The sequence below is a fragment of the Staurois parvus genome, unplaced genomic scaffold (genome assembly GCF_062004578.1).
Source record: "Staurois parvus isolate SC_StPar_1 unplaced genomic scaffold, SC_StPar_1.0 ptg000249l, whole genome shotgun sequence".
Classification (NCBI taxonomy): Eukaryota; Metazoa; Chordata; class Amphibia; order Anura; family Ranidae; genus Staurois; species Staurois parvus.
In genome coordinates this window covers 5307719-5326359 of record NW_028318045.1, presented here as the reverse complement: position 1 = coordinate 5326359, position 18641 = coordinate 5307719, and the positions used below count along the sequence as shown (strand labels likewise).

At 40.9% G+C, this 18641-nt stretch overlaps 1 protein-coding gene across 12 annotated transcripts in view; it reads left to right on the top strand.

Moving 5' to 3' along the window:
- DGKI (diacylglycerol kinase iota) overlaps positions 1-18641 on the top strand; it is a 461291-nt gene that overhangs the window by 421096 nt on the left and 21554 nt on the right. For all 12 annotated transcript variants that reach the window (XM_089680693.1, XM_089680692.1, XM_089680689.1 and 9 more), the window contains one exon: positions 13256-13376. In XM_089680693.1, coding sequence (XP_089536819.1) covers positions 13256-13376 — 121 coding nt within the window. The remainder of the gene's footprint in view (positions 1-13255; positions 13377-18641) is intronic.

Genomic DNA, 18641 nt, shown 5'->3' with positions numbered 1-18641 from the left:
CTGCAGGCACTAATTGAATGTTGGTTTTCCAGCATGACCATTTGAAAGAAGCTAGTTGTAGCTGTACACTTGGACTGAAAGTTGTACGGTTTCTGCTGAATTAGCTGATTTTCCGCCATTGTGTACTGGGTTTAAGTCCATGTGGAAGCTGCACTTTGTAAGTTGTGGGTGCTCATTGGTGTCCTTCCTTTAAACCAGGATGATGCAATTAGTCAACAGTACCCTGAAACCTTTGGTTCACTTGTTTAGTTCATGCACATTTGTGTAAGAAATGCTGACTTTTGTATGGATCTGAACACAGCAGTTATGTGTATGATGGGTCAGTGCACACAGCTGTTGTGCTCAGTAACCTTGCACTACGTTCATCTGTGTAAAATCAAAACAGAAAATTCTGCTTTCGTGGTCAGTATTTTAGTGTACTTTATGTACTCTATGTAAATGCATGTATTTGCCTACATGATGGGATTGGAAATTAGAGCTAGAGGAATGGAAGATGAGTTTTATGGATGTGAACATGTTATGGACATTTACGCATTTAAGCAATCAAACTGAAGGGACCATTACATGTATTGCCAACAATCCTGTGTATTTTATTACACCCATATGTTCAAGCCCTTATTGTGAAAGCAAAGCGTCATAGGATAAATGCTGATGCCTCAATGCCTCACAGGGTTCCTTCTTTGATTGCATAAATTATGATCATCCGTGTGAAATAAACCTTACACCGTGTAGCAGGATTTCATATCATTCACATTAATTTGCATATGTGTTATTGAGAATATAATTAATATTCATATTATATTATTATTAGTAGTAGTAGTATTTATCATTATTATTATTAATAATCATAATAATAATAATTCGAAATTAATCAATAGTTATTAGTCTCTAGAAATGTTTACTATACTGTATCATAATATACACTGTGTGCTCTAATAGTAGGCAAATGAGTATCATTTTTATGCATATTGTCCAACTCCAAGCTGTATAAACTTGAACACTTACTGGATTTAAACATATCAGGTGATGTGTATCTGTGTAATGAGGGAGGGTGTGGCCTAAGTAGATCAACATGCTATATCAAGGTGTGCATAATTATTAGGCAGCTTCTTTTCCTCAGGAAACATGGGCCAAAAAAGAGATTTAACCGACTTTGAAAAGTTATACATTCTAAAAAGTCTTTCAGAGGGATTCAGCACTCTTGAAATTGCTTAGATATTGTAGCGTGATCACAGGACCATCAAAGGTTTTGTTGCAAATAGTCAACAGGGTCCCAAGAAATGTATTGAGAAAAAAAGACGCAAATGAATTGCCAAAGATTTGAGAAGAATAAAACCTGAAGCTACCAGGAACCCATTATCCTCCAGTGCTGTCATATTCCAGAACTGCAACCTAATTGGAGTGCCCATAAGGTGTTCAATGCTCAGAGACATGACCAAGGTAAAGAAGGCTGAAACCTGTCCGCCACTGAACAAGAGACATAAGTTGAAACATCAAGCCTGGGCCAAGAAGTATCTGAAGACCGATTTTTCAAAGGTTTTATGGACTGATGAGATGAGAGTAACTCTTGAAGGACCAGATGGATGGGCCTGTGACTGGGCCTGTGGCACAGAGCTCCACTTTAACTCAGATGCCAGCAAAGTGAAGGTGGGGTTCTGGTATAGGCTGGTATTATTACAGTAATATATATACATACACAGTATCTCACAGAAGTGAGTACACCCCTCATATTTTTGTGAATATTTTATTCTATCTTTTCATGTGACAACACTGAAGAAATGACACTTTGCTACAATGTAAAGCAGTGAGTGTACAGTTTTGCTGTCCCTCAAAATAACTCAACACACAGCCGTTAATGTAAAAACCACTGGAAACAAATGTGAGAACACCCCTAAGTGAAAATGTCCAAATTGGGCCCAAAGTGTCATTATTTTGTGTGGCCACCATTACTTTCCAGCACTGCCTGGGCATGGAGTTCACCAGAGCTTCACAGGTTACCACTGGATTCCTCTTTGACTCCTCCATGACGACATTACAGAGCTGATGGATGTTAGAGACATTGCACTCCTCCACCTTCCATTTGAAGATGCTCCACAATAGGGATTAGGTCTGGAGACATGCTTGGCCAGTCCATCACCTTTACCCTCAGCTTCTTTTAGCAAGGCATTGGTTGTCTTGGAGGTGTGTTTGGGGTCGTTATCATTTTGGAATACTGCCCTGCATCTCAGTCTCTGAAAGGAGGGTATCCTGCTCTGCTTCAGTATGTCACAGTACATGTTGGCATTCACAGTTCCTTCAGTGAACTGTAGCTCCCCAGTGCCGGCAGTACTCATGCAGCCCCAGACCATGACACTCCCACCACCATGCTTGAATGTAGGCAAGACACACTTGTCTTTGTACTCCTCACTTGGTTGCCACCACACACGCTTGACACCATCTGAACCAAATAAGTATATCTTGGTCTCATCAGACCACAGGACATGGTTCCAGTAACCCATGTCCTTAGTCTACTTGTCTTCAGTAAACTGTTTGCGGGCTTTCTTGTGTATCATCTTTAGAAGAGGTTTCCTTCTGGGACAACAGCCATGCAGACCAATTTGATGTCATGTGCGGCGTATGGTATGAGCACTGACAGGCTGACTCCCCACCCCTTCAACCTCTGCAGCAATGCTGGCAACACTCTTAAATTTATTCCCCAAAGACAACCTCTGGATATGATGCTGAGCACGTGCACTCAACTTCTTTGGTCGACCATGGCGAGGCCTGTCCTGAGTGGAACCTGTCCTGTTAAACTGTTGTATGGTCTTGGCCACCGTGCTGCAGCTCAGTTTCAGGGTCTTGGCAATCTTCTTATAGCCTAGGCAATCTTTATGTAGAGCAACAATTCTTTTTTTCAGATCCTCAGAGAGTTCTTTGCCATGAGGTGCCATGTTGAACTTCCACTGCCCAGTATGAGAGAGTGAGAGTGATAAAACCAAATTTAACATACCTGCTCCCCATTCACAACTGAGACCTTGTGACACTAACGAGTCACATGACACCGGGGAGGGAAAATGGCTAATTGGGCCCACTTTGCACATTTTCACTTAGGGGTGTACTCACTTTTGTTGCCAGCGGTTTAGACATTAATGGCTTTGTGTTGAGTTATTTTGAGGGGACAGCAAATTTACACTGTTATACAAGCTGTACACTCACTACTTTACATTGTAGCAAAGTGTCATTTCTTCAGTGTTGTCACATGAAAAGATATAAAATATTTACAAAAATGTGAGGCGTGTACTCCCTTCTGTGAGATACTGTATATACTGTACATAAGTAGGTGTGTTAGACACTATTAAATAAAATAGTTATCTTCCCTTACCCTAAATAAGGGAACTTCTTGCATCAATATACATATGTGTATCCTCCAAAATTCTTCCCAAAGTGACTTCTTCCTTTAAACTTAGCTCCCCAAAAAGAAAAACACTAATATAGTGCACTATGCCTTTAAACTGTAAATCATCCACTCAGAATATAACTCACATGCAGGGGCATACTGACCATTTGGAAACTCGGGCACTGCCCGAGGGCCCAGGGTCAGTAGGGGGCCCCATGAGATGCCCCTGGTATCTTTTTCATAGGCTTTTTTGAGTTTGGGCAAGGACACAGGGGCCCCATGATCCCCTATTGCCCGGGGGCCCCATGAGTTGTTAGTCCGCCCCTGCTCACATGATAAAAAGTGACACAATCACCAAAATGTGTATTCCTTCCTCCTTCAGTGTGCCTCTCTCTAAAGACCATGCACCTTACCAAATTGTATAGTATCAGCACACTTCAAATGGTTCCACGGTCCACTAAAAACTTCACATCTCCAGCTGCATCCACGTGCTCTTCACAATATCGTAACCTCCGTGTATATGTGATAAAACAGAGGGACTATAGTGCAGCAAAAGAGTTTGATTTAATGATGAACACATTGGTGCCATACTGTCTGTAGACAGGTACTTTAACTGGGTAAAACTACAGACTAAAACAGTTCTAAATAATTGTTAGTAAACATAAAGGGATTGTGGGAATTAATATGTTTGTCTGGTTGTGTGACAAGTGTCTGATTTATGGTTAGTTACAATGATGTAGACCTTATCAACTAATCATATTGTACCACATGTAATTCTATGGTGAAACTTTGTTCTAAAAATGGCCCGTGTGCCTTTTTTCTTCGAGCAAGTTTTGAACTTGTTCCCAGCTGCAGCTGTAATAAAGCCTCCTGCTCTTTTGGAAATTCACTGCCTGGTTGTTTTTGCTACTTTCCACATCAACTGTGCTAAACTATTCATCCAATACCCATCATGAGTGCATTGGTTATTTTATAAAATTAAAAAGAAAAACCTATGTAACCAACCATTTTTATCATATTAATGTTTCATTTTGGGTAACTGTATGGGTGTGTCTTTCTCTTGCATACATTTTGCCTAAATGGTGTCCCATTTTCTCATCTCAGAAAGTAGGGAAGTAAGCTGTATAAACCTTTGTTCATTGAACATGCCAACTGTTAAGGAGAATGAACTGGATAAATCTTTGGGCCATTGTAAGGTGATTTGACTATCTGGCATTTACAGTAAAAAACCCCTTTAATTTGAGTCCTGTTGAACTGTACACCCATTTCTCTAGCCCTGCATTTTGCTAACTGCCATTGCTTTACAGACAGGATTTGCCCTCTATAATTGCCACTTCCCTTCAGACGGCTCTGTCAATTTCATACTTAACCATTATCACCATTGTAATTCCAACCATTATCACGTCCGTTTGAGGCTTCCACATCCTTTGTACTTGTCTGCTCCTTTCTCCTAATATTCCCTGATTGATGAACATCAATTCTCTCTCTCTTAGTCTTTCCTGTATGCTGGATCATTATCCATTCAGAGCTTACAGCTCAGGGACTTGTCAAAGAGCACACAATGGGCCTTCTGTCTGTCTGCTGTCAGATTCTTCTGTTGTTACCACACCAGATAACTGAGAGAGAGAGAGATGCATTTGGCCTATAATAGCACAGGTGTATGTGCACAGTATTTATGCAACTAAGTGGGCTTGACTGCTCTAAGTGTTAAAAGGTCATCTGATCAGCAACAGATAGGGGTTGATTTACTAAAGGCAAATAGACTGTGCACTTTGAAAGTGCAGTTGCACTCTGCAAGTGCAGTTGCTCCAGAGCTTAGTAAATGAGGTGAAGCATGCAAGAATAATAATAATAATAATAAAAAAAAAAGAAGCAGTGTTTTTGCTTGCACATGGTTGGATGATGGATGTCAACAGAACTACAACTCATTTACTAAGCTCTGGAGAAACTGTGCTTGCAGAGTGCAACTGCACTTGCAAAGTGCACAGTCTATTCATCTTTAGTAAATCAACCCCAGATGTGTTTGAAGCTATTCAATGAAGATTATTTCTGACTATCTCTAAAAAGTGACCTGAGCAGACAGAAGTGTGGAAATTGCCACTGCTTTTTTTTTTTTTTTTTTTTTTTTTAATTTAAATATTTATTAATTTTTCACATTATTACAAAAATCCCATTATAAGAGACACAATACATATAAATATCAATACATTTCTACTCTGTCCCTTCTATTTACCTCTTTTCTTTCCCTTCCCTCCCAACCCACCATTTCCCCCCTTCCCCCCCCTCTGCAAGATGTCCAATTTCTCTAGGCCCAGTAACTTCGAATAACTTCCTAGTTTAGAGTTTTCTATATTTCTCTTTCAATCCCGATTTTTCCCATCGTGAATAGTATATTTTCATCCTGTCTTCCTGAATATGATAAGATTTTTCCATTCTGCTAATCTGGTTTACCGTATTGATCCAATCCTCCTCCGTTGGTACCTCTGTCTTCCGCCAATACTTGGGGATCAACCCTTTTGCAGCACTTAAGTAGTACCATACACCTGATTCTTTATATTTATTTACTGTTGTCTCAACACTATGTAAGAGACACATGGTTGGGTCCAATCCTATATCATTTCCAGTTATTATTTCTATTAATTTGACTATTGTCTTCCAGTAAACCTGAATTTTTGGACATTGCCACCATATGTGAAACACCGTGCCCTCTTCCCCACATCCTCTCCAACACATTTTTGAATTCTCCCCCCTCATCCTGTGCTCAGTGCTCGGTGTAATATGCCATCGTGTCAAACATTTATAGTTAATCTCAACGTCTCTCATACTAACACTCTCGTGAACTAATCTGAATATCTTATTCTGTTGATCCTCATCTATCACCACCTCCATATCTCTTTCCCAATTTGTTACAAAAATTAACTTTGTGTCTGTGTCTAATTCTGTGAGTATTCTATACATTTTTGTAACTCCATGTTTCCCATCTCTATGTGTTTCTAATAGCCTTTCAAACATGTTCCACTCCTTTTTTAATCTCAAGGGTTTTGGGAGAGTTCCTATAAAACATTTTAATTGATGATATTTTCACTCGTCTATTTTAGTAAACATATCTCCTCCCATCTCTTTTAATTCTTTAAATGTTCTCAATTCCCCCTCTACCAAGACGTCTCTCAATTGGATATCTTCCTTTTTAAACCATCTCCCTGATATCTCATCTTTTCCTGGAGGGAAAAATTCCGTGTTTGCAAGTGGCATTAATATAGAGTTAAAATCCCATTTCATGTGTTTGTGTAAATTATCCCATATCCTTAAGACAATTAAAGTGTAAGTGCTTGTGCTCTCTTTAATTCTTCTATAATGTTCTGGAACCCATATCATCTTACTCAAATTGATTCCACTCAGATCATTCTCTATTTTTACCCAACTTTTCCCCTTATGATTAAAAGTCCAGTCATAAATTCTTGCTAACATTACTGCTTTGTAATATCTCTTGACATCAGGTAGTCCCATCCCCCCTTTCTCTTTAGTCCTACTTAGTGTTTCATATGATACTCTTGGTTTTTTATTCCTCCATATATATCTTGTTAGCATTTTTCTCATTATCTTAAAAACACCTCTGGGAGTTTGATCGGGATCATTTGAAATCTATAGAGTATTTTAGGTATAATTACCATTTTAATTAGGTTCATACGTCCTAACCATGATGGGTTTCCTCCTTCTAATCTTTTTAGTTCTTCCTTAATCTCATTTATCAGAGAGATATAGTTTAATCTATACAGTTGTTTATATGAGATAGCGAGTTTTATTCCTAGGTATTTTATATCTTTTTCTCTCCAAATAAAGGGGAATTATTTTTGTAGCCTTTCTTTTTCGCTCTTTGGTATATTAATGTTCAAAATCTCAGTTTTTGTTGGGTTAATTTTTAGATTAGATAGTTCACCATATTCCTTCAGGATCTTCATTATGTTTGGTAGTGTTATTCGGGGGTTGCCTACATAAAACAGTAGGTCGTCCGCAAAGGCCGCTACTTTATGTTCTATATTTTCTATCTGGATTCCCTTTACCGCTCCACTATTCCTTATTATTGATAGCAGGGGTTCCAATGTCAATACATACAGCAAGGGGGACAATGGGCATCCTTGCCTTGTTCCATTGGACATCCCAATGGATTCCGACCTCTCCCCATTTACCGTGATGATTGCGGTGGGTTCCTTATATAGTTTACCTATCCATTCACGCATTCTCTCTCCAATCCCCAACACTTCCAACTTGTCCATCATAAAGCCCCAGTCCACTCTATCAAACGCCTTTTTAGCGTCAATTGACAAGAGCACCACCGGGGCTTTCCCTTTTCTACTTTTCTGGATAAGCATCAGAGTTCTCAAGCCATTATCTCTACCCTCTCTCCCCTGGACAAAACCCACCTGGTCTCCATGAATCCATTCGGGCATTAGATCTTTCAGCCTATTTGCTAGGACCTTTGCGTTCAACTTAGTATCAGTGTTTAATAATGAAATTGGTCTGTAGCTAGAGCACTGAGAGGGATCTTTTCCCTCCTTATGGATGAGAACTACATGGGCCTGAAGGGATTCCCTCCTCCCCTCCATCCCGCCTCCCAAGTCATTCATGTATTTCTTTAACTTTGGCAACAGTACTTCACTAAATTTTTTATAGTACTTAACAGTATAACCATCCGGGCCTGGGCTTTTCCCTCCCCCTGTACTTCTTAATGCTGCTTCTATTTCTTCCTGAGAAATTTCTGCATCCAAGGAGTTCAGTTGTGTTTCACTAAGCTTTGGCAATCCCGCATTTTTTAAATATATCCTCCTTTTTTCATTAATACCTTCTCTAATTTCTTTTGGTATTCCTTGGTGACTGATGTTATACAACTTTCTATAATACTCCGTGAATACTTTAATGATTTCTTTAGTTGAGTGGACCATCTCCCCCTTAGGGCTTTTTATCTTTTCTATATAATTCCTGTTCTTCTTCTTATTCAGGGCTCTCATTAAATATTTTCCTGGTCTATCACCCCATCTATATCTTTCACTTAATACTTTATTATATACTCTTCTCTTGTCCTCTTCCATCAAACTCTCTAATTCGTCTTTTTTATCCCTTAACTTCTGTCTTGTTTCTATTGTTATTTTTTTCTTATGTATCTGCTCCAGATCCAGGATTTCCTTTAAGAGTCCACTAACCCTCTCTCTTCTTTCTTTTTTCTTCCTTGCTCCCATCGCTATCATGATTCCTCTTATATATACCTTATGACTTTCCCATACTGTAGCTGTCGATACTTACTCTGTTTCATTCTCCTGGAAATATACCTTAATCTCTTCACTGATCCTCATCCAAGAGAAGAGCCTCATTTAACCTCCATCCTAAACCTCCCGACCAGCTTTTTCCCCATCCCATTTTCATTACAACTGGGGCATGGTCCGAAAAAGTTCTTGTCTCTATTTCTATTTTAACCAGCATTTCAATGAGTTGGTGATCTATTAAAATGTAATCCAGTCTCGAGTATATCTCATGTGCATTAGAGAAGAAGGTATAGTCTCTGTCCTTCATATGCATTATTCTCCAGGTGTCCACCAGCTGGTACTCGTGGATCACCTTCCTCAAAGCTCTCAGGGACCTACCCCCTTCTCTCTGCACAAGGGAGGTTGCATCCATTTGTGGGTCCATACAGAGATTCAAATCTCCTGCTATTATCAAACGCCCTTTTTTAAAATCTATCAATTTTTTTAGCAAACCCTTCAGAAAGATCTCAGGTTTCTTGTTGGGGCAATATATATTGGCTAGTGTGCATTCAATTCCCTGTAGTTTACCTTTCAAAAACAGGAATCTCCCTTCCGGGTCAGTCCTTCTATCTTCCAACTCAAATCTCATATTTTTTGCCAATCCTATTGCCACCCCCTTTGCTCTTTTAATTGGAGAGTCAGCATAATACCATGTAGGATAATATTTGGATTTTAGTTTCACATTTGATTCTATCTCAAAATGTGTCTCCTGCAAAAATACCACTGACGTTGCCCTTTAAACAGCTTAAATCTTTTCCCAGGGCAATTCAACCCATTCACATTATATGTTATAAACTGTATTTCTTCCATCCTTCTTGATGTTGTTTATCTCTCTTCTAATTCGTATCCTCCTATTAGGCCCAAATGATTTGCAGAATATTAGCCCCTTTCCGTCCTTCTTAATTCTGTCTCTCTCTCTTCTATTTCGTCTCCACCTATTAAGCCCGGATATCTTGCAGAATATTAGCCCCTCCCCCCCCCCTTCCCCCCACCTACCACCCCTCACACCCTCTCTTTTTTTTCCCCTACCCATTTTTAGGCGTATAAACTGCCTACAAATCATTTGTGGATCCATTTCCACCATTGATTAAAATTTAGGGAGTAAGCTCCACCTATGTACGGCTCACCTCTTCTCCGACCCCCCCGATTCCCTCTCTATAGTCTAGACTCAGCGAGAGTCTTACTCTTTACCTCCCACCCTTAACCATAACCTCCAAGCGGGTCTCAACCTCCGGAGGAGGAAGGCCAGTGGCGAGAGAGTGAAGTAAGAGAGAGAGAAAAAAACCAAAAAAAAAAAAACAAAACTCATTCTCTACTTAATTCTCCCTCTCTTCCCTCCCCAACCCCCAGGCCTCCCTCTCCCCTCCCCCCGACGTGCTGCCAGTCCTCTTTTCTTGCATTAGTTATATTTCCTTTGTCTTCTTTTTCTTCTTCCCACCTAGCTATCTCCATTCTAAGCAAATCCAGTCTATCACAAAAATCTCTTAAATCCTCCGGAAATCGCAAATACGCTGTGACCCCGTTTTTCCAGCCAATTAGAAATACTGAGGTACCCCATCTATACTGTACATTCTGTTTTCTCATTTGCTCTAACAGGGGTTTCAGGGATCTCCTTAGGGTCTCTACTGTTAAGTCCGCATAGATTTGGATAGTCAAGTCTCCAAACTTAATTAATGATCTTCCCTTGGTCTTCTTCCAAATCTCATCTTTGACCCCAAAGTTTTGGAACTGGACAATTATGTCCCTCGGTCTTTCCTTCTCAGTAGCCTGATTGAACTTTCCTATTCTAAACACTCCGTCTAACTTGATCCTGTCTATTTCAGGTCTATCTCTTATGGAGTTTAGGATTTTTTTAACTAGTTCATATAATATTTCCCCTTTAGCAGTCTCTGGGATTCCTCGTATTCTAAGATTACACCTTCTTTCTTTATTTTCTTGAACTTCCATCCTATAGATCATTTTTTTCTGGTTATTTTCTAATTGGCTTATTTTTTTCCTTAGATTATCTATGTTCTGGGCCTGGGTTTTAACTTTCTCCTCCGTTTCTTCCATTCTTGATAGCAGATGTCCTAAATCGTTTCGAATAGTTGTCATTTCATGTTTTATCGTTTTTTCCAAATTTTGAAACATTTCAGTCATCTCTTTCTTATTTGGTACCTGTAGTTCACCTTCAGATCCTTTCCTTCCCAGGCCATCCACTATTTGTTGGCTACTGCTGCTATTCAAGCCCAATGATAATCTAGGACTACTTCCTGAACTAGTGTCCAATTCCCCCTTTGCACCTTGGGTCCTTTCTGGCGTAGTATTTCCATATGATGTATATTTCTTTATTGTTCCTGTTTGGGACCCTTTGGGCCCTGCTCCCTTGGGACCTTTATTCTTCATGTCCTCTAAATAACTTGGTAGACTTGCAGTTTTTCCTATATCCTTTACTCTCCTAGGACGCCTGGGCCTCCTCTCTTCTTATCTTCTAACCCCTGGGAATCCTCCCCCTCCTTCACCCCTTAGTAGCCTATATCACTCAGGGGTTCACCACACAATAAGCTCCCAGCATTTTTCACTCACCCTTCCCTTCTCAGGACGGTGACTCCATACTTGTGTGGGAGGTCTTCACTGCTGCTCAGTCCTGGGGGGGATTCCTCAGGGTTTCCGATACTGTTTTTCTTTCTTTCCTCCTCCTTTCTCGGTCCTTAGAAGTCGACTCAGGGAAGGAGGGTGGTTCATCTGATATTTATGGATCTCCCTGACCCAGGATCAAACAGCCGTCCAGGGGGTACAGGCAGCTATACGCCGGCAACACCCTGTCACATCAGGGCGCCAGCCAGCATCCACTTTCCCTCCAGGGGTCCTCCGTAGCTGGCCCCTTACTCCTGCAGCATCTCTCCTCCTCTAGCCGCGCGGGTTTTCATTCATGTGGTGCCAGGGGAGCCGACCTGTCACTACCTCTCTACGAGGGAACCGGCCGGCGTCTCTACTTCCCAGTCGTCCTTTGCGGCTCACGCCTCCCAGCTTCGTTTCCCCGGCAACCCGGCAGCTGCGCTGGGATCTCCCCAGCAAGTTCACCTCCAGGAGGTCCGTGCAAGCTCCGCTCTCCGCGTCTGCCTCTCTCTCCCCAGGGCCCTCCACAATCAGGTAGGGCTTCACTCCGTGAGGGTCTCGGGGTGGTCGGGTATGAGATTATCGGAGAGCACTCACATCGTGCTCTCCGACGCCGCCATGTTTAGGCTCCACCCCCCCATAGACACATCAGAGGAAATTGCCACTGCTGACCTCTATTTTTGAAAATGTTAGTTTCTTGGCTGATTTCCCAGTCCAATAGTTTCAATACTTTGTGAGTCACTGACCTGGAACAGTCACCTATGACTTGATGCACGACTTAGAAGTACAGACCAAAAGTTAGCCAGGTAACTAGTGTTTTCAAAAATTGGTCAGCAATGGCAGCCTACAGATTTCTCTCTGGGTTCCACTCAGCTCCTAATATAAACACAAGACAGCACTCTAGTAAAGATCCTTGTATCCTTTATGACATCAAATAGCTACAAAACAGCTTGACAGGTACGCTGCCGCATTTCAACTGTGCCACCATGTGTATGGCTCTCTCATAGCAATAAATGGGGCCACATGCATAGTAGAAAGAGAAGGATGTTTTCCCTGCACATGCTGTGCACCACTGGACATGACCACACAGTGAAGACTGCAGGATTATGGAAAAAGGTAAGCATATTACCAGGTGAGGTGGGAGCTTTACCTAAAGGCCAGCTGTACTAGAGCTTTATTAGAACTAAAGTCATCCTTTAAAGGAGAGTTTTATTTAGGCCCCTTTCCCATGGGGCAGACTCAGTTTTGATCAGCAGATCTGTCCGCTGATCCCCTGCTGCTCAGAGCAGAGCGGGCAGGTGAGTAATTTGTGTCCGCTCAGTTTTTACAAAGTGGACATGGACAAGGCCCGCTCTGCTCTATGGGTAACTGGGCATAAACAGACTTCACTGTCCACTTACATCCGACTGCCCTCTGATTCTATCTGCCTAGACAGAGGAGGACAGATACTCCTCTGTTAGCAGACCGGAACCGGACTGGAGGTAGGCGGGTGTAAACGGACACAGGCCCATTTACACCCACCGGTCCATAGGCGTGAATGGACTGTCCGTTCAAGTCCACCTTTAAAACTGACAGGCAGACCTGATTGGACCCTTTGTGTGAAAGGGGCCTAATTGTACAGATATATTATGGCTGTAAGGTGCAAGGCTTGCGTACACTGTAGTGAAAGTTAAGAAAGTATAAAATGCTTGTTTTCAGGTACATTCATAATTAGAAAAGACTGTTACAGCAAAACTGAAGTGAAATTTGGTTAAAGGAGATGTAGGGCCAAAGCTCTTTTGACCCTACTTCTCCTGGGGATCACAGCAGTGCACTTTGTTCTGCACTCCTGTGACCTGTATTCAATGAGAATTACAGTGGGCTATAACTGACTGAAATTCCAACTCTACCCCACAGTACCTAAAATTAAAAAAGAAGACGTTTTATTGAAGTTGGGTTATAATTGTAGCTGAAGTTTAACATGCCTTTGTTTTTCTGTCCCCAGGTGACTGAATGCTGCACGAATGGAGCAAGCCTTAGAATACAGGGCCCAGAGCAGTGCTCCCTACTTCACCTGGCTGCACGAGAAGGACATACTGAGATAGTCACATATATCCTGGATAATGGTAAGTATTGTCGGATCACACTGGAGAGGCTGTGTCCCAGTGCTGGAATCCATTATGAGTTAAAGTTATGCATTCCAGAGGTATGTGTGGACTTCATACATATTTGAGCATATATACAATCATGACTTCTGCTATATGTATTTTTTAAAAGATGGGATTTTACTATGAATTTAAAAATTTTCTCTGCACCCTCCAATAAAATGCCAGTATGATTGAATTGGTTTGCTAGTTTGTAGCACAAGAAACTGGCATTGTGAGGGGAAGAGAGTGGGTAAGGATGGAAGCAGTACAATTGGTCCTGTTGTACCAGGCCTGGGCCTGGGCCAGATCAGTTCATCAGGGGGGCCCTGAGCAACTTTAGAGTTAATTTATAATTAAAAAAATAGGAAGTTACTAAACCACATCCCGACAGCCCCTTGCGTACCAGGATGTAAAATAACATTTTCCTTGGCTTCATCAGGTCAACAGAGGAGCCATGGAGGTGACAGCAGAGGAGGGACTTTTTTCATTTCCAGGCTCAGACAGAGAATCCTGCATCATATGTAGCTCTGCACAGTCCTGGATGGCTGTCGTCCACTGTCTATGCCTTCCCTTCTCTGGCGGATTGATCCTTATGTAGATCTGCTCCTTTCCCTCAAGTGCTGGTGGTGAAACCTGAGAGAGACTGATGTGACCTGGCTTCTAATCCCAATGGTGGGTGGCAGTGCACAGGCAAGCAGCCCCCTGCACTCACATGGCTGTTGAGTGCTGACTTTGTTAACTTATGGCTGTACTGTGTGTTAGAGACTATAACACAGTACAGCCATAACAAAGTCAGCACCCAACAGCCATGTGACACTGTAACAGAACCATAGAGCACCTGCTGTGTTGTGATCATCATGACGAGGATCATAAGCACATTGAGATGGTACTTTACACTTGTGTTTGGGGGAAATAAAAACATGCAGCTGAGCTGTGTTTTTACTATTCTGTTTTAATAACCTTTCACGCAAGCTTTTCAATTAAGTCTGCTGTTTTCATACGGACCATATTGATAACTCCATGTAGGTCTATGGGAAACTGAATGTACTGTAAATGGTCTTGTGCCCATTCACACCCACCTACCTGAGTACATCCAGGGCAAAAAAGAAAAGGAAAAGGACTGCGTCCTTTTTTATTTTTTCAGACCGAAATCTGACAGATCAGAGGTAGCCTGACTTAAATGGACACAAGTCCATTTACATCTGGCCACTCATAGTCATCGCAAGTCCACCCCTGTCCACTGTGTGGAGTATGTGGACACAAAATTACATGTGCCCCGTTCAACTCCACTTTTGATTGGTGAGGCTCTGTGAAAGGTTCCTGGCAGGATATCGGAGGCGGGGTTCAGAATAGTGTCCATACACCTCTGAGCTCATCCTTGCTCATTAGTTGTTATCAAAAAAAGTTCTAAAATAAAACAGCTCTGCTGCTTTATAATATGTGAAATACTTTTAGAATATTATAATAATGGTTATTAAGTTTGTAATAAGTATATTATACACGATGCACATTGTAAGTCGAGATTTTACTTTCCTGTCAATAACCAGAGTGAATTCTTAGTGCCTAATAGATAGAGTGCCTCAATAACTGACAGGGGCAGGGTCGAGAAGGGCACCATCTGGCTGTATGGGGCCCCATGATTTCTAACAGTGGCCCTGGATGGAAGAGGAGAGTGATAAGGGAAGAGTGTGGGTACAGGTGGAAGAAGAGCAAAATTACCAGAAAGGAGCAGGCATGCATGAATATCAAGCAGAATATGATGTGAACTAGAATATGGTTACTCCACACAGGTAAAAAACGATTTGCCTTTATAACCACTTTAATATATGCACATATAAATCAGTAACATTTGTGCATACAGTTGTGCTCATTGTTTGCATACACCTTTTATTTAAAGAGAGTGATCATATGAAGCCATTTATTATCACCATGTTGTCTTCTTTGTAAATCCTAATAATAAAAATCACCCGAATGGCCCTGATCAAAAAGCCTGGTTACAATATGCCTGACAAAAACTTGACAAGCCTCATGGGGCTTTTTTATGACATTGGTGCAGTAAAGGCTTCTTTCTGGGAACTCGACCATGCAGCTAATTTTTGTTCAAGTATCATTGTATTGCATTCCTTAGCCCCTTCACAGCTAAGGGTAAAACAAACCTTAAAGCCTAAGCACAATTTTGCAACTTTGACATGTGTTAGCAAAACTGTACATATCATCTCAACTACTTTGTGCATCCAGGTGGATTATACCTTGTTTTTTTCAGGACAAATTGGGCTTTAATTTGGCAGTAAATGGTAATGGATAGCTTCTGATTATTTTTATTTATTATCAAAGGAAAACTGACCCAAAATAGTAAAAAAAACCACATTTTTTTTTTTATTTAGTTGCTAGTTTCTTGCTACTATCATAACCAACCACCAAAGAACAACCCAAACTAATTTCTGCTGCTCCTGTCAGTCGCAGCGATACCACATATGTGTATGTTAGTTGTTGTTTGTACCCGTAGTACGGCCCAGAAACAACAGTTCACATTTTGATTTTTTTTTTCCTGCCACTAACTGACAGTGATATTTATTAAAAAATTAAAAAAAAAAATCCTGACAAAAAAAAAAATACTGACCCTGACCTTTTATCCTGACCGTCTACCCTGACCTTGACCCAAACACTAACCCTGGCACTGACCTAGATCAAACCTTGATCTAGGTATTTTTATGTATTTACATTTTTTATTTATTAATTTTTACTTTATTTTTTGTTACAAAACACATTTTTTTCTCTCTAAAAGGACAGACAGAGATATAATGTATCTCTCTCCTCCATTCAAAGAGAGAAAACAAGGGGGCGGGTTTCACAGTGACTGATCACTGTGATATCCAATCAGAGGCTTTCACAGCAGTCATGTGACCTGGAATCGGGAGCTCCCGATTGTTGGAATGGGATCCGGGGCTCTCACAGACACCCCAGTCTTTGTGTTGGGAGCACGTCCTGCGGTGCACTCCCCGCACAAAGACAGGTATGCAAATTAGCGGCCCCACAGAAAAAAGCCCAGTCCAGTGGAATTGCTAATTTGCATACTCTCGACGCCAAGGGGTTAAAAACAACCACAAAGTCATTTTACAGAGCAGCCTATAGGTCTCCTGAGGTTACCTGTGGGTTTTTCTTTGTATCCTGAACAATTCTTTTGGCAGTTGTGGCTGCAATTTTCCTTGGTCTACCTGATCTTGGCTTGGTATCAAGAGATCCCCGAATTTTCCACTTCTTAAAAAGTGATTTAACAGTACTGACTGGCATATTCAAGGCTTAGGATTTTTTTCATATTCTTTTCATCTTTTATAAAGTTCCATTACCTTGTAACGCATGTCTTTTGACAGTTCTTTTCTGCTCCCTTGACAACGTCATTGATGACGAAACGCATAGGGAGGAGTTGGAGCGTATGACGTCACTGCACACCAGAACGTAGTGGCCATCTTGCCGATTAGAAGCAAACCAACAGTGATATGGTGACATGCTGTTTTTTACTATTCATGATGTATGTGTTTTACTGGGATTGAGGCAATAAAATTTACCTTAATTGCTACACTATGAGGGCCCCTTTTTATCTCTGAATTGGATTGTCCTCTATGAGGATAACATTCATTATAGGTGCATCCCAGAGTCACTTTACTTTGAAGATCCGGATCTAAAGGAGCAGGCGCTTACAAGCATACGGCTTGTCCTTGGGGATCCCACCGCGCAATTTGACCTTTCCGTAATTGGGGGTCATTATCATCTGGTACAAGGCAGTGTGATCGGTGTTGTGAAGGATTTCTTCCTTTTTATCTTCTTGGTGGCTTCTGGGATATCTGTATGACAGCTGTGGATCCGTGGCAGAGGAACTTTTTTTCTTACATGTTTCAAGCCTTTTGGATTGGACTTTATGTTTCATTATATTTCTGAATTTCTGTTTTTAACGTCGTACTTCTTTATATATATGTATGTTTCTTGTATTGTAACCTACAATATTGTAGTGACTGCTTATGTGTTTTCTATCCAGTTTTTTAGACCATTGCGCAAATTTATATTCAATACTCTAGAGCTTCATATGATCATTATCTTTAAATAAAAGTCAGTTTTTTGGCACGAGCACTCATATTTTCAATATCAATGCCAACATTTCATGATTCCTGCCAGAGTATGCAAACGTTTGAGCACAACTGTACAAAATGGTAACTAGGAACCAAATTAAGTCTCTTTCCTACAAAGAGAGTTTGTCAGTCTGTTTTGAATGCCATTCACTAGTCAGGATATTTCAAAGAAACTATATTCAGTCTGCCATCTGACTCCTGTCCCTGTATCCACCCCCTCTGTATTGTTGTTGGATGTACCCACAGCTATGCAGTGGCATTTTGGCCTTACAGTCAGTGATTGCAAGCTAGTCTGCTGATTTTTATTTTTCAATCATGTGGTTTCAATTTTCAATTTGACTGATATGTTTCCAAACTGCAGTATATAAAAATACGCAGACCCCAGCTGCTGAAAGAACTGAAATTTGTTTTGAGTGAAACCCACATAGTATCCATGGAGCTCTGAAATACACTATTAAGCCATCATGACAAAGATCTCTAACTACACTACAGTGCCAAAAATATTTGGACCCCTTCACAATTTTTGCTGTCTTGGGTTTGCAATGAATTGTATTTTTAATGATACAGCATACAAAGACACTTTAGACAATTATGCTCTTCCAATGCTGTGGTAACAGTTTGGGAAAGACCCTTTTCTGTTTAAGAATGAGTGTGCCAATGTATAAAGCCAACTCTATAAAAGAAATGGTTTAATGTGGAGGAACTCAGTTGGTTTGCATAGAGCCCAGACCTCAAGCCTACTGAACATCTTTGAGATGAATTGGAAATTGTTTGCAAGGCAATTATTCTCATCCAACATCAGTACTTGGCCTCACAAAATCTTTTTTATTTTACTAAATGAGCAGATTTCCAAACACGTGTCAAAATCTTCTGCAAGTGGAGGGGGGTCCATATTAATGTCAATGTTTTTGGAATAGGATGTTCAACGCGCTCATATAGGTGTGATGTTGAAGTGCCCATATGGTGTATGTGGCATCTGAAAGAATTTTGAAACGGTATCTGGTACCCATAGATCAAAGAAGAGGACATTTTATACAACAGACTACTAGTGCAGAGAATTTTCACTGAGAGTATCTAAGCAGTTGAAGAATAAGCCACTCATGGTGCTAATGTGACCTTA